Below are 16875 nucleotides of genomic sequence, written 5' to 3'. Positions count from 1 at the left end.
TCCTAGCATCGAGAGAGCTCTCAGGTCTCCAAATTTGACGTCTCGCCATAAACAATGAGCGGGGCAGAGCAAGGGCCCACGTTCTTCAGAGTTGCCCGGCTCGGGAATTCTCCGGCCCGTCGCCGTCTATCTGCGCCGATCTGCCTAGGAGAGCTCCCCGCTGGTCCCAACAGCCCCCACAAAATCGGCCGCGATTTTTCAACGCGAAACACTCCGGGTTTCTTTTTCGCCGTCTGATTCTTTCCGCGGGCTCTTCGCCTCCTCTCTGCTACGCCCTCTCTCTCTTTCTCCGGCGGAGCCAATGGAGAGTGCGACCGGAAGTGACGCAGCCCGGCCAAAGGGGCGGTCGCTCGCTCCGGTTCCACGGGAGCCGCATTCGCCTGCCCTCCCGAGCTGTCAGATGCAGTCATGGCGTCGGATCGGAGGGAGCGTTGGAAATTTGTCTGCATGTTAGCAGTGGTGTTGCCGGTACTGGTGCGCTGCGAAGGAAACCAAGGTAAGCATCATCAACCGCGGGGTCGTGCCTGGATCTTGGACCCTTGGAGCCTTCGTCGCTCACGTCGGGTGGTGTTTTCCGTTGCGCGCTGAAGAACTGAGAACCGCGGTGCACGCTTCTCGGCACGGCAGGACGCGCTCGCGTATGTCCGGCGTGTTTCCACGGCGCTCGACCGATGCCCTTGCGGCCCTTGCCAGCCGGTTTGGGAACTTCGCCGCGCTGGTTCCTCTTCGCCCGCTTGCTATGTTTTGTTTTCCGGCGTTCATTCCGGCCCGTGCGATGCGCTGCTGTCCGTGGCTACGTAAGCGCTGGGCGAAGGCTTGTTTGCTACCCTGGCCTCTCGTTTCGGCGACCCCTGCGAAGTTGTAGTTGGTCGCATGAGAGGGTGGCTCTGCAAGCCACCTGCGACAAAGCTCAAATGCATCAATTAAAATACTAGATCGGAAACCTTTCATGCGAAGGCAACAGATCTGCTAAGTTATTTGTGATCGTACTTGCTTGAGGATGTTGAACGGCCTGCAGCTTGTCAGAACCTGTCAGAGGAACAGTGTAGCTTGAACCACAGGTGGCAGTATTTTATGCAAGTACACAAATCGTAAAGTGCGTTATCTCGGTGTAAAAGGTTGCCCTTAAGTAAAGAAAAAAAAAAAAGATCGGGGAGGGGGACATTCGGATGTGGAAGGAGCGAATGCAACTTATCATGACAGCAGCGCACAGTTGTTATGTCCTGCAAGTGCAGTCAGTTCTGTGCGAAATTATTAACCTCTGTGCCGAGAGCAACGTTGCCATGTTTCTCCGTTCGAGCGGGTGCTCTGTGGTGGTGTAACACGACAAGTACTGGCGGATCTCGTTCGTGCCACCTGTGCGGTGGGCTACCCCTCCCCACCTCGGACCCAAGCAAGACGACGACGCTGCACCGCTGTATGTGCTTGGTGATTCTCGCTCCTCACGCGCTGAGGAGCGTTTCGATTTGTGTGTTTCCCAACATCGGACATCGACGTTCGGATTGTGGCCCCGCCACTGAGTCGACGACCGCCTGCCTTGTTGGTGCCATGTTTGGATTTTCGGAGAAAAAGATGAGCGAGTTGATCGCGAAAGCAGTGGTTTTCTTTTCGCCGGTGGGCTGTCGTGAACCGCTCGAATGGCTAAGGTGAGTAGATGCTTCTCTTTATATTTGCATGCTTAACGAAGGTCCATATGAAACATGGACATGTCGTATCAGTCATTGCAGTTAACGGGGAGAGGGATCAATATCGAATGAAAGGGCGGTAATGATTTGTTCAGAAAGTCTGTTACAATGAGACCTACAAACGTGTGGTAAATTATTCGAGTAAATTATTCTGAGTGATACACTTGGCAGCCTGGCGCGTTACCTACTGGGTCATGGAGTACAATATTTTTCCACCCGGCGAGAGCTTCATGCTCACGCTTCACGGCCGCATAGGCAGCGACAGATGGCGCTGGGCTACCCATTCGACACAAGCATCCTAAACATCGGTTGATATTTATGCGCACCGCATTGTCTTAAGGGTAGCAGTTAGGTGCAATACTATGCCATTGGCATATTCGTCGGCTTTTCTACGTTTCATTTGGACCACAACTGGTTAATGTTTGAACCTCCTGTTCAGTTCTGTATTCCAGCTCAACGCCTGTGTGAACATGTATATTTGCTAACATACTGCAATGTTTCACCAGTGTATTTTTTAATTCGTCGCCACCACATTACGGACCTGTTTTAAACACCTTGTTTGTGTGTCTCTGAACACGACTGAGGTTTACGCTTCTTTTTCATCGAGCAGATTGGGGCACAAGGTCGCGGTGACGATTTTTTTTTTTTTTCGTTTGATGTCAGAAGGGAAGGGCAAACGACAATGATCAGATGATTGCGCTAAATTAAGTAGAACTTAACAGCAGCAGAGCCTTCTTGTAAGGTTCCTCCCGCTTTGAAATTTGCATATACATTTGACTCGCTGGAAATCTTAGACATTGGCCTTGCTGATAAAATTGCCCGATAGCTAAATTACGGGGAACGCCGGTGGCTTGGTGACATCTTAATAGAGCGTGAGAATGAGCCGGACTTTGCGCTCTAGTCAGTTTGACGCTCAGAAGATGCTGGCGTCGAGTTGAAATCTACCTCGGTGGCATTGATAAAAATGATGAATACGGCAGTGGCCACAGTGGAAAACTGGTCTCACTGATGTGGGCAGAACAGGCGCACACATTCAAGAACACCATTGTCCTCGTAGCGGTAGCTACCACCAGTGATGGGTCCAGAATATTCCCGATGTGATGGCACGAAAAAAAAAAAAAAAAAAACGGGTGGTGCAGGATTTTAGGACATTCATGATGCCACCTAGGTTTTTGCTCCTGATAAATAAAATGTGCAATATACAGCGAGGTGACCCTCGCCTACTTGCCAGCGAAGGGATGTGGACTGTGTTATCAGCAAACGTCCTTCTCTTCAGAGTTTGAAGGAGGCGATTGGCGAATTTTTGGTTGTCCCGCCAAAGTTATGGGGTGGCGGTCTCCACCCACTTGGCGCCGTCACTGCCTACACACTGCCGTCAGTCACTGCCTGTCCTTATTATATGTGTCACCGGAAACTATCCCGCTCGAACTTGCGCTAGAAATCACGCGTCATTTGCATTTTTTCATTAAACGTCTGCTCCCGGGGACTAACTATTGCACCCCTTTCCTAGGGGACTAACAGTTAGACCCCTTGCAGCTAGTCCCGAAAGGAACGAATGCCAGTGGCAGGTCAGTTAGTCCCCAAAAAGACTAACATCTCGCCCCCTGTTAGTCCTTTTTTCCTAAGAGTGTACGACCGTCCACTTATATTGACAATGCCCGCGTCAACGGCTGCCATCGACAGGCCGGCATTCCGAGCCGTCCGCGCATGCACTACTTTGCCCTGCTATTCGTTCTCCGTAACACTTAGCAAATGTTAGTGTTTGGGTAAAGTTAGCATGACACGGATAAGGTCATCCGACGGGGTGTCATCGCCCCTGGTCGCGTACAAATGTATCGTCCCCCCTCTAGATAGCTAGCATGCATGCTCCCGTCGTCGCGTCGAAAGTTCGTGTCCTTGCGCAACGTTGTCGACAAGAAACGGCATCATAACCAGGCCCAACTTGCCACTTCCTTCTTAGCGCTTGTTGCAACACGGCATCGTTCAGGCTGCAAGACGGTGCCAAACGCTGGGGCCATCCGGGACATTGGCTTACGGACGAGCCACCGCAGCAACGGGCGCGGATTACCTTCACTTTTTATCCGCCAAAAAGATCGAGAAGCCAGAGATTTGACCCCGTTTTTTTGCTCTCTTACGCGCAGTATTCGCCTAGCGTTGATAGTGGTGGTGATAAAGCTTAAACCTCAGCGCCATCTGTCGTTTCGTTTGCCTTAGCACAGCCACTTGTATTCGTTGCTTTGCGGTTTGACTACGACCGACGAAATGAGCACGGCTGACAGCTGGCGTCTTCAAGGTCACTAGCCTCCTGGGACTATGTAGTTTTTGATGCAGTGAAACCTTCACTTTATTTTTTTATTTTTTTTGCAGACAGCGTGCGTTCTCGCATAAAGTATTAATATACAAATAAAGATTCCTGAAGGAAGTCCAGCAAGGAAACCTTATCCTCATCGCCGCTAAATGTTTCAAGTTTTTAAAATATCTTATGCAGCTGTTTACCATCCCCCCCTTCCTGAGCATTTTCAAGTTTAATTTATCATTAAACCCTATCTCAATCAAGCGTAAATGGACAAGGATTGGTCATTTTCTGTTACGTCGAAATTTTCTATAAAGTGAATGAAATAACCAGTGTTACAGCAGTCTGCAGGGGAGTATATGCTGGTACAATCAATGGTTACGTAAATATAGATGTCCATAAGTAGAGGTTTCCCTGTAACAGTAATTCGCTTCAGTTTGTGACATAACAGCGGGGTGGTACCCTGCCCTGTGTATTCTCATCCAGCTTCGCACAGAATTAAGTTGAGGTATTGCCAGTACGCCTCCGTGGCCGTTGGTGAAGTGTACCAGCTGCAGTGTCAAAGCCTGCGTACAACTCTACGAGCCTTGTTACCTCATGTTTGCGTTTCTCCGGTACACATGCCTTTCACTCCCGAGCTGTCAGAGGCTGCCGGGCGTGCCGGGGCCTTCCAGGTTCTAGCTCTGAGGTTTGCCTTCTCGAAAGAACCACTTTCCCCCCTTATCCGCTTCTTTTTCACTGGCAAGATAATTTTTAGGGACCGCAGAAGTCGGGAGCTTCTCGATAATGGACGCTTTTCTTGCCTGTGTTCTTTCCCGTTTCGTCCGGTCGATCACTGTTGAAGTGTGCTTCTCATTTATTTAGAATGTCGTTGTTGGGACTCTTACTTGGGGATTACGCCTGTGGTTTTCCCGTACGGTGCGATTTAGTTAACGACAACTGTTTTAGTGCCTAACGAGCCCGGTTTGACGTGCATATTCGCGTCCTTGAAACTACGTCATCTGATGCCGCGCACCAGCAGCGTTCTTTCAGACCGCTGGACGTCAGTGCCATTCGTTATTCTTGGCTGAGGCTCAAAGCCACTTTATGATATTGTTCGTTATGCTGTGCTCTCAAAGAACCAACGGTCTCGTAGTTCGGAGACGGAAGGTTTTTTTCTTGGAGACGGAAGTGTCGCGCCAGCGGAACAGCTGGGTTGGTCGGCCGTCCTTCCAACAAACCACCAGGAACGCGCTGGTGGTTCCTGGTTGTTGCTGGGAGTTACTTGTAGAGAGCGTCGCTCTGGCACAACAACACTCTGGTGGTTTCTGGTAGCGGGCGTCGTGTCGTGCCGGGGCAACAGCTTGGTGGTGGTGGTGCTCCGGCGGCCACTGAGGAGAGGTCAGTCACTGGCGCCGCTCGCTGGCAGCGAGCAAACGCGGTCTGCTGTTCTGCTGCCGGCGGTGCCTCAGAGAACGGCCTCCTCTCCTAGAAAAAAAAAAAATAAAGGAGCGGGGACGTCGGTGGGGGAGGGAGCCCTGGCTGGACGCGAAACGCCGTTCGTGTTTACCCCTTCGTGCAGGGTGATAAGTGGTGATGGGAGGGCGACTTTGAGTGATTTAGTTTCGATGGGCGGGATTCGCAGTGCGTCGTGCCGCGCGGACCCCGCGAGGAACAGCTTTCCTCTTCTTCGCGTCCCCCCCCTTTCCCCGAAGCGTGCTGCCCGGCCGCGCTCCGCTTTCGCAAGCCGAGCGATGTTGCTCCGCTCTTCTCGCGAGAGGAGCCGTTTGAATGCGGCGCTTGCGCCCGCTCCGGCCTTCGCTCTGGGCGAACCCGAAGGGGGGGAAGGTTGTTGCACGTTCAGGCATTCTCGTTTTGTTTGTTTCTTTTCTTTGTCGGTCTTGTTGTATGCGCGCTACGTAGCGCTACGCGATCGCATTTGCGCGCTCGCGCGCGTACTCTGGCTTTCGTCTTGGGGCGGAGCGGCACATTGTCTCGCGGCGTGCTCGTCTCTTCGGCTGCATGCGGGGGTAGTTTCCTTTTTCGACCGCGCCTGCGGCTTCGTTTGTTTACGCGGAGTGTGTGCCCGGAAAGGCCTTCTTATTCGGAGCCACCCCCCTCCCCTTGCGAGCTTTCCACCTTGCTTTGCCTTTCCTCGTTCCCCGTGACTTCCTTCTCCGCGGTGCGTTGATGACTACAGTGAGAGACGAAACCCCTGCATCAAACGAGGCGCGCGCGCGCGCCTGAGCGCAACTGTCTTCGCCCGGCTTCTTTTTCTACTGTTGGGGGGGAAAAAAGAACGCGCCTGTTGACGTTGAATGGAGCTGGCGGAGATGCGTGTTTGTTTGGGCGGTGAGAATGGAGGAGAGCTTTTCTTGTTGTCCTGTTCTTTGACAGCCCCGGCACTGCGGAAAGCCTGTTGTGCGCTGTTTCTGAGCGGAAACAACGGAAAGGCGTGTGGTGCTGCGCAGCCCGTTGGACCTAACGATGCGCACACCCATTTGCGCCAGAAACTGGACTTAAGAGTCGCTGGACCACTCTCACGGAGTTGCATGAGAGCAAAGGCTCGTTTCTGGCTGGAAAAAAAATGTCATCAGTGACGCCCTTCGTATTCCCGCGATGTCAGCGGGATTGCTGACGTCATTATAAAAGCACCGACGGACAAGTCGCTTGTGGTGATTGTTGTGATAGATGCGTTCCGCTCGGCTCTGCCTCGTCGGGTTGGTTTAACTTACAGCTTCGGCGGCGGAAGCCATCGCTGTTGGAATGACAGGCGCAACTGCTATCACGTCACATGCTGTAGTTCCCGCAAAGGTCGATGAACCAACCGTTTGGCTTCTCGGATCTCACTTTCTCTGGAGGAAACTTCTGGACCGTAGCTGAATGGTCTATTAGTTTGCAGCCTGCAGCCATGCGTGATCGAAATTCCATTTTATGTCCCTTTTGACTTTTTTTTTTGTACATATCATATTTTTTTTTCATTAATGGTGGCCCAGGCGCAGCTTTGGTATTTAGCGTCTTTTAAGCAGACAAAGATTAATGGGAGAGGGGGGGGGGGGGGTAACTTGAGCGCCGTGTTTAGGTATTACACATTCTCGTTACATTTCTTGAATCTTCACTCTTGAGCCCTCAACAGCACGAAGGTTAAAAGGATCTGAATCAGTGCGACATCGTTGGCTTGACCAGATCCACTTCATAGAATGAGGGAAGTTCTGGCACTAAAGGAAAAATAGGCTTTTCGCGCAAGCTACGCCACCATGGCCTCATGTGTAGCATAGCTATCGTACTGTACATAGCTTATTTGGTAGAACCCAACAGACGTCTCCAGTACACTTGTGAGTACAGGACGAGCTCGCATGAGACGCTGGGCACGAGACTGACGTTGAAGGGCCCCCACATTTGTAAGCATCACGCCCACTTTCTTTCAGTGCGTTGTGGAACGTGGAACGGAACTGCGAAAAAAAAAAAATTCAAGATAGTAGCGTCGATGTGTGATGGGTGTATTTATTCATGAAGGTGCAACAGCTGTTTTGGGATGTTGTGGAGAGTGATTGAGTTGACAGAGCCACAGGTCCCTCAGAGAGCAACGATTAATCCCTTAGGGGCTAACTACAGAGGAGTCTCCCCATGGTGTAACCTTTCGTCGGGAAAAGTTAAGTGGCGCAACTTGCCCTATTTTACCCATTTTTGGCTTAGAGCAAGCGTACGCTCATGGAATGCCGCAAAACTTCTGATCAGAGCTCCTTTTGTCTCTACGCTGCACGCTGTTCCTAGCGCTGGGTAAAATACGCTCCTTCCTTCCTCTCCTGAGACGCCTGCTGGTCGCCCTCCTCCCCGGGCGTCTCGTTCTCGGCCTCCCGAGTGTGTGTGGCCGCGGCATCGTCGTCGTCTCCTCGCCGGGACGGACGCTGGGAGCGCGCCGGTCGAGGAGGCCCCTCTGAGACGTTATAAATGGCGCGAGGACGCCCGCAGGAGGGGCGTCTCGGGCCGAAAACTAACAATGGTCAGCGCAATTAACGTCCGTCGAGGGCCCCGCTTCTCTCTCTCCCGCCGGCGGCGGCGGCGGTGGTTGTGCCTCGCGTAATACTTACGCACACACACTGCAGTGCCGCGAAGGAGAGCTCCCTGCAAACTGCATTCCAAACAGTCTCCCTCTTGCCCGCCCTCTCTTTCCCCCGTCTCCTATAACCTCCCCCCTCCCTTCCTCTGATCCACTGCCGGTCCTCCTTGGCCAGCCTTTCGTCTATTGCCAGCCGGCAACCTCGGCGCGTATATTCTCTCCCGAGCTCGGCTGGAGCAGCAGCAGCGACGAGCGAACGAACGAACAGCGAGGAGAGCCGGCGTATGTGCCGTAGCGCGGCCGTCGACTGGTTCATCATTGAACGGGCGCAGATTTCGCCGGCCGTAGCTGATTATAGTAATTTCGTATCGACTCTCGCGTTATCGATATGGACGTCTTTGCCGACCGTGTGCGTGCGTGCGTGCGTGTGCACGCGCTGCGGTGTGGGGTGTGGATGTTGTTTTTGGGCAGCGCGCGCGTCCGCCACTTGCTCGCTTTTTTTTTTTTTTCCCCAAGGGGCTCTTCTCTCGCTCGTCCTCGTGGTGGCGTCTTCCTGCGCGGGCAGCCACAGTTCGCTGCATCCCTCTCTCCCTCTGCACGTGCTGCTTGTGCTGTTCATGCAGAAGCAACGCGAGCAGCCCTGGACGTACAAGGGCAGACGCCGTGCTCCAAGGGAGCTTCGCCCCTCTCCGGCGGCGATCATCCTCTTCTGTGGCCAGTCGTGGCCCGTTCAGGTCACGCCTAGCTTGTTCCCCTTGTCCTCGCCTCGGCGGATGCATGCGCTTCTTCTTCCATCGGCCCCTGTGTGGGTATTGTACCTGCAGGAAAGAAAGCACCGCTGGCTGCTCGCCCGTCGTGCTCGCATTGTGCGCCGCTTCTTCCGCGCGCTTCCTTTCCCCGTGTCCGGGTGCGGCCGAGGCAGCGACGGACGGGCTAGGGCCACACCGTCTGTGTGCGCATCCCTTTCGCTTCTTGGCAGACGGGTACTCTTGTGACGGCGTCTTTCCAGCGTGTGTTTCGTCAGTTCGCGATGATACTGTCTTTCTCTTGGTCGGTCTGGTATTCTTTCTCTCTTGCCCCCCTTCAACCTTTCCCATCCTATTTGTCTATTCGCCCACGTCGCAGTTCAGATGTTGGCGTGTCCACGAAGTGAGAAAGTTACTGCGCGTTTTCATTGTCCGTAAAACCAATTTTCAATTATTTTCTTCCGACAGAGAGAGCCGCTGAACTCTCCTTTCTTAACCTAACCACCTCCTCTGCCTCGCTCTGTATACATGTAGGACTACGATGTCTTTCGTTAGTGTTTCTGTCCTCCTGGCTTTTGAATAAGTTCTGGTGCAGACAAGTAGCTTGGAAAATAAGAGAAACAGGAGCGGCACATTGCGATGGCAGGCCTCGGAGGATTTTGAATAACACGGTGAATAGAATAGCCCGTTTTCCTGCCGGAGTCTTATTCTTTCTAGATTTCGTTCTTTCGGAGTTTCGCGTTGTCTGTGGTTAGTCGTTTGTCACATAAGGTCTGAGCCTCAAAGTGATGAATGTTGCCACCTGTCCGCGAGTGTCACCATAGGCTTCTACATATTGGTTTTTGTTCGTCTTGGCGAAGTTCCACCTGTGTACAGGAAGCAGCCTGCCACTGGAAAGGCACAACTATGCCTTGTGCAAGGACCAGACACAAAGCAGCCGATCTTGAGCGGTGATCTGCGTGTTAAGGTATTGTGGTCGGAAAGTAATCCACATCGAAAGCAAGGCACCTTATCTGAGTGTTTTTGGTATAGCTTTCTCTGGAGGCTTAGCAGTGAACAGGAAACGAAGGCTGTTCATTACACACACGCGAGCTCACCGAATGAAATGGGCGTCGTTTTTTTTTTCTCATTTTTTAGCGGGACAACTACGGTAGCAACTTCCGCTTCCACGTAACTTGGTGCACTTTTCGGTAAATCACTTTCACCTCCTTTGAACAATGCAGGCTAACGTGACTGCGCGTCGTTATTGCTTTCTCTTTATTTTTGTGCACGGCCTGTTTACTAAACTCCTGTGCTCTCGCACGGTTGGTTGCCTTCTGGCCCCTGGTGCGTCTTCTGCCCTCCCTTCCCCATTTCCTCCAGAGCTCTCTCCCCTGAAACCTTTCCTTCCCTCCGTTTCTCTATTTCTCTCCCCCTCCGCGCGTCCTCTCCCCTGCGTTCTCCCGTATCGATCGAGGCAACGCGTCGCTGCCCGGCCGATTAATCCACGCTGCAGTGAGCGCGCCTGCCTGGCCGGCCCGTTGCCCAGGCTGCTTTCTGCTGCAGCCCACCCCGAAGAAGAGAGCCACGTTTCGTTATGTGTTTTTATTGCACCTCCCCCCCCCCCCCCCCTCCCTCACTTCCCGTCTACTCTTCCCCGCCAAGTGTTTTATTGTCTTCCTACGGAGATGATTCCTCTCCTGGTTTTGATTCTTTTCTCTCTGCATGCTATTCGCACTGTGCGTGTCTGATGTGCTCCCGGCACTAAAAACCCATGGGGATGATCGGTACGACGCTGTATGGGTGGCGTGTGGTATAAAGGAAGCGAGGTGGGAGATTGGGTTGGGGCTGTAGGGAGAGGGGAGATTGAAGGAGGAGGGAGGGGATAGAGCAGGGCAACCAACCCCATCTGTGTCGTCCGCTCCTCTGTACATAGCGGCCGTGCTCGTCTCCGCTTTGTTGTAACGACCGGCGCGCCTGCAATTATATTTACATCGAGAGCTAATTTGGAGCGGAACATCCATAACGAGCGGGTCCCTTCTACTGCTGCTCTTCTTGCATGCGCTATAGTCGCGCAGAGTCGTGGCGCGCGTGACAGTGGCTTCCCACCGAGTCGAGTTGAGCTAAGTTTGCTTTCTCTTTTTCTCTGTACGTTTCTTTCTGTCGTGCTCGTTTAGCCGACTTTCGGCATTGATTTTCCCACGACTTGCTTCTGTTTCCTCGTCAGTATTAGCGGCACGTTGCAGTAAGAAGTCAAGAAAGCGTTACAACATAGAGCTTTCACCTTGCGTGAAAGCCCTGTAACGGCCCTGTATTGTTTTCGTTGGAACGTTGTTATTACTGCGAGTCCATTACCCTTCCGCTAGAGGAAGTCGATGCTGCAACCGCGAATGGCTTCCCATAGGCTCTTGTAGCCCTTGGCCCGAGCTTCTCTGCGATCTTGATGATGAGTTGGATGCATGTTGCGGGGGAGAGGGAGAGTCTTGATGTTGGCCCTGATGGCAGGTGGGAGATTGACCACCGAGGATGGTGGACGGAAGGGAGCAATGCGAAGACGTTCGAGGATAGAGCGGCCTGCGGAAGTTAGGGAGAGGCGTTGGCGCTGGGCCAGGAGGGCCGCCTCAATGAGCTCGTCAACCGTGTTGGAGATTCCATAATATATTTCCTGAACGGTATATGCCGATGTGTAAACACTGTAATATCCCAGCAGACCTCCTTCATATGGTCTGGACTTGTCCACGACAACACATGCCAACACCCACACAACATACCTGGGAGGCTCGTCTACGCAGCTCTACCCTAGACGACCAACGAACGCTCATCGGTCTCGCTCTAGAGGCTGCCAGATTCCAAGGAGTCTTGGCCGACCCCTAGATCTGGGCCTTCGGCCCCTTGACTGTTTTAATAAATGTTTACCAACCAACCAAAATGTAGCCCTTGGCTGCATCGCAGTTTAAGCCAAATTGTGTTTCGCTTTATCTGCGGTTTATAGCTTGTCACGTGGTAGGTCGGGTCTCAGTGTGCTATGCCGCCGAGTCAGTAGCTTTCCTACGCTTCAACTCTTGCCCTCGCGCAACTAAACCACCTCTTATCCACTCGCAAGCATGCCCGCTAGAGTGTTCTACCACAGCGCGATCACCTTGCGCAAACTATCGATTGTACTGGAACTGTATATAATAGCATAAATTCGCCGCGAGCCTGTGGATATGAACTATAGTTATAGCTTTCTGAGAGGCCTTGTTACGTGTTATAACTTATAATCACTACGCTTCGGCTTTCCGGGTTCTTTTCGACCCCTTCGCCCAAAGTCATCGGTGTTTATTGAGATACAGGCGCTCCGCAGTTTACTTCCTTCAAGCAAGCATCGCGAGAGCAGATGGCTCATTACTTGGTCACCGCAGTGAGGTCCAGTCTGTACCGGACTCCGGAAGACAACGGGTTTACCTCTCCTCACCATCGTCGGTCTTCCTCAGTTGGTGCCCGCAGAGCTAACGGAAGTGGTCCTTCCGTGCAGCGACGCAGCCCGCGCAGATATATTTCGCACGGGCACAGACAGATGCTCTGCGTCGTTCTGGTTCGCATACTCAGTAAGGCTCGCGCGCGGGCGAAGGTGTCGAAGAAGGCGCCGCCAATGCAGCGTGAAAAACAAAGCGCACGTCGGCGGCGGACCCACGCGGAGGCGGCCCGAATCGAGTTATCGCGCTCCAGATTCGCGGCGCCGTCGAATGTGCGTACGGGGGAGAAAGAGAGAGGGCGCTGTAGTGCGCAGCTGGTCTCGTCGAGTTCGCTGCGCTCAGAGAGAGAGCACGTACTTCACCTGTCGAACGTAATGTATACGGACGTTTTCCTCGTTCTGGATTTTGTTTCTGTCCCGATATCTGTTCCCCATCCTCCGTGCACGCTTTAAATGCGCGCACGCTTTATTTATAACTTTCTTTCTTGTTTTTTTTTCTTACCTTGAGGAGGGCTGCCGTAAGGAGGCAGAAACATTACTCGCCGACTCCTGGCTCATTTCTCTCCCTTCCTTTTTTTTTTCTCTCCTCCTCTTATCTCACGGACTGCCGACTCTCGGTTCCCGTAATCGCATTACCGTTTCGTTTTGCTTCGCCGTTTGAGAGGATTAGCAGTTTACGACCACCCGATCCACATTTCGATGCGTGTCGAAAGGCAAGCGCGAAGATTGATCGAGACATAACTTCTGCCGCTTCTGAAAAGGAAGGCAAGGGGGGGGGGGGGGGGGGGGAGGGAGGAGTTGGTAGTTGAGACAAGAGCTTCAGAGCCAGAGGAGCGGAAACCAGGTACAGGCGTCGGTGCAAGATTTAGCTGCGGATAATGATCTTACAGGCGAGGCTTGTTGTGTCTCGCGAGTCATGTGTGTAATCGGACCGAATCCGCGAGGCGAGAATCGGGTGCCTCGCAGCGTCGCCCGAGTCGGACACTCCTTCCTGCCTCAGTTTCCCTTTTACTTCTGTTCTCTGTTTTTTTTTTCTCCGCCCGTGGGCTTCCCCGAAAATGCGGCGCGCGTGCGGCGTCGCGATTTCGGCGAGTCTTGTTTCGCTGTGCCTAACGGCTGCACAGTTCGCCTTCCGATCGGTTTCGGCTCATTGCTAAAGATGGCTATCTCGGTTATGCTTTTCGATGTTCCGCCGGGCGTTGGGCCGCTTACCAGCAGTTTCAAAAGGGAAAATGTGCAGCCCATGAACGTCGATCGTACTCGAATCTCAAAATGACGGCTGTATGTTTTTTTTTTTTTTTTTTCCGAGCCTCTGTACCGATTTTGCACGCTCGGTTTTGGTAGAGAGGTCCATACTCTGCCTCCTCCCGCCCCCTTTCTCATCGTCATTCCATTTCTCACCGCTGCGTATACGTGTCTACGACACGGGTGCTTGGTGGAGTACGGGGAAGGGGGTGCTTTTTGCCGTTATGCTGTATGGGCGCCCGTTGGTCGCCGTCACGGATTCCGTTCACGTCTCCCGGACAAAACGCCGCCGCCGACGCGATAACGGGCGAAAGCGCCGTTTGTGTGGATGCTCGCGCTGCGCGGCAGTGGTACAACACGCAGGGGCTTTCGAAAGCCTCTGTATGTGTGTGCGCGCGAGCATAGAGGTTCGTGTTCCCCTCCACCCCCCACGTCCCTTTCGTGCTGCTCGGTCGACGGCTCGTTACCGGGAGTGAACGGCGGGAGGGGGGGTCGCTCGCGAATCGACGTCGTCTTATCTGGGTCGGCGCTGTCGTCGTTGTTCTTGGTCTCGGAGCGCGCCGCTGCGGTGCCGGCGAAAAAGAAATCTCGGTTGACCTCGTAACGAGATTGCCGTGCCCGGTGCTCTATTGGCATGCGGCGAGCGGTGAACTGCCTGCGAAGCAGCTGTTGCGAGCTAGCGCTTGCTAGGCGGCGGGGACGACAACTTGACTGAAACGACGTGTCTCTCTCGCCTCGACATTTTTTCTGTCGTCGCTGTTTCCTTTTGTTCGCTTTAACCGTTTTGCTGGGCCTGAGCGGGTGTGTTCTCTCCAGCCGTTTCCTGGTCCCGCAGACACGTTCCTATTGAGGAGCGCTTCCGTTATTTTTCGAGCGCTTTCGTTTACTTGTTCCACCCCTCGTCTCAGTTCATCTTTTATCTCGAGGTTTAGTTTTCCTTTCGATCGACGACGCTTTGTGCTTCGTGAGAAACGGGTGGTTTAAAATTCTTTTATTTTTGTTACCTATCTGCGGGCGATGTCTTGGTGGTGAAGGGTGCATGCCAACTGCCGATGGAACGCGAGATGTGTCTCTATGTGTACTTTAAAGGTTTTCCATTCGAACATTGTATATGCCAACCTGTCTTATAGTTTCGCATTTACGATTTTGAATTGTCTCAGGCGCGCAACGTGCTTGCGGAAGCTAATATTGCGTCAAAGACAAAAGATACTTCCAGACTTCGCTCCTTTCTTTGCGGCGAAGAAGAGAAGGCAATATAGCCTTTCACTGTGACATTATGGTGCAGTGAACAACAACAACAACGTCAGTAAGAGGTGCAACACTGCAACTTTCAAGTTGTAAAAGACTCCTAGGCCGTTACGGTCTTGGAGGTATTTCCCGCCTCAGGTAGGCGCACATCTTTTCACATCACTTTTAGGAGTAGAAAGGGGGCTCATAAACGACCCCTGTCGTAGTCATATTTCTATTGTAAGCTTCCTTGATCCGACGCTACCATCCTAACAGGCAGTCGACGCTATTTCAAAATGCGGCACATTCGCGTTCTACCTCTGCTGTAATACGACACTGATTGGAGTTATCCTTTCCAAATTCTAGACAAACAGACAGATGGAAAGCTGGCCCCAGATGTGCACTGGCCGAAGCAGACATGTTCAAACAACACTGCCAGCAGGGCGCGTTAATGGCCTCTTTGTCGTCCGAACAATACTGTCTGAGGAGGCGCAGTGCGCGTTCTGCACGCGGTCTGTTGGCGATGGGCTGGACGTTGCTGTAACGTGGGAGCAGGGCGCAATTGCACCTGCGCTTTCCCTCTCTCACCGTCGTTCGCGCGCAGCAGTGTCAAGGCCGCAATCTTCCTCGCAGAACAACAGAATGCGAGTGGGCGCTCCGCGCGGCGGCATGTACGACGCTGTTGTAAATAGAGTAATGCATAACGCTAAGAAAGCAGCGTGTAGGTTAGAGACTCTAGAAGCCTGAGTTGGAGTGTTTCAGTGGAGATTACGAAAGCGGCGTGGACATCGGGGGCGGCGCGGCGTTCCGACGGCATTCCGCATGGGCTGTTTCGAAGAAGTGCCCAATAAGCGAAGAGGCGTTAAAAGTGGGATAACACTGAACGAACTGCCCGGATGGAGCTAACCACAGATTCGTCCGGAGCGCATCAAGAGAGAGTTCATCTTTGATGCTTGTACGGCCCAGCGCCAGAAAGGCAGCTGTCACACGACACGACGTGCTAAATGGCGTGACGGTGAGCGAAGGCGTCCAATCGCATCTCGCCCTCGAACGATGCCGGCGGTGACGGCCGCGTTGATGGAGGCCGGCTCTTCTGGGCTTGTTATACATGTCATATTTCGCTGTGCCAAACCCTGTAAATCGCAAGACCACAATCTCGATGGAGGCTGAAGGGCGATCACTGCGCGATGCAAGGTCGTTTTTCCGTGCTGTGTTTTTGCGGCCGTTATCTTAATGGTGACACCGGTGATCAGCGAACGTCAGGTCTGAGCAAACGCGACGTGGTGGCAGCAAGACAACGTTGCGAACACGAGCCCATAATTAATTTGAAAATGGTAGGCTTAGGCGGGCGCCTTTGCGATGAAGCAGCTTACTTTATCTAACAAGGAGCTGTGGCATTTAAGGTACGCATACAGCGTTTGTTGCTTCCCGATGCTCATCTCCGAACAGAACGAGTAAAAAGGGAGCTGTCCTCTTACTGCCTTTTTACTCAGGAGTATTCGCGTTTAGAGTATAGCAAAAAGCCTCGAAATAGGTTGAGGACATAGGGGATGGGCTTTTGGAAAGAAAAATGGCAGTGGGCAGGAAGTGATCAGGGTGAATTAGACAACGAGCTCGAGTTATTATGAAATCAAGAAGAGGAAATATAGTTAGAAACGTACATGAGATGTAATAGTAGGACAAAAACGCAGTTGCCCGTCATTATGGCCGAGTGGATTCTTCGAAAGGAATACGAAGGGAAGAAGGTATGCGGCTTCGAGTGGCGCTAGAAGCGGTTACCGGTTTTTAGTTCTTGTGGACAGCTTTGTAGGAGTGCCAACGAGGAAGGCCTAAATCACTGGGACTTACCATGAAAATTGTGACCGCATGAGTTCGCTAAACGTTGTTGCGCTCCGACTGCAAAGCCCTTCTGGCATGGCCCTGCTTTACGGTGTATGTATGTGCGTGTCTGTAAAGTGGCTCTGCAAATGGATAATGAAGCGGTACCGCAATGCACAACGCCCTTGCGCAACCTCCATTATTCCGCCGCTTCGAAGGCGGAGGTCACGAAGAAAGGAAAGGCGCTCGGTTGACGGCTCGTCGACCTGCATTCGTCGCTGGCCGGTGCAAGCAGTTTAAATCAAACTCGCGCCGAAGTTGAGCAAACTCGTCACTCTCTTGACGCCGGTTACGTAACCCTATAGGGCGGCCCCGCAGTTGGCCGTCCT

At 52.8% G+C, this 16875-nt stretch overlaps 1 protein-coding gene across 2 annotated transcripts in view; it reads left to right on the top strand.

The window, feature by feature from the left end:
• Window positions 1-408: 408 nt before the first annotated feature.
• Window positions 409-16875, top strand: part of Eph (Eph receptor tyrosine kinase) — a 255410-nt gene continuing 238943 nt past the window's right edge. For both annotated transcript variants that reach the window (XM_089574614.1, XM_089574613.1), the window contains exon 1: window positions 409-496. In XM_089574614.1, the coding sequence (XP_089430740.1) occupies window positions 409-496 (88 nt within the window). The remainder of the gene's footprint in view (window positions 497-16875) is intronic.

The sequence above is a fragment of the Amblyomma mixtum genome, chromosome 2 (assembly GCF_055824585.1).
Source record: "Amblyomma mixtum isolate Tamu chromosome 2, ASM5582458v1, whole genome shotgun sequence".
NCBI lineage: Eukaryota > Metazoa > Arthropoda > Arachnida > Ixodida > Ixodidae > Amblyomma > Amblyomma mixtum.
This window is presented reverse-complemented; position numbering and strand designations above follow the sequence as displayed.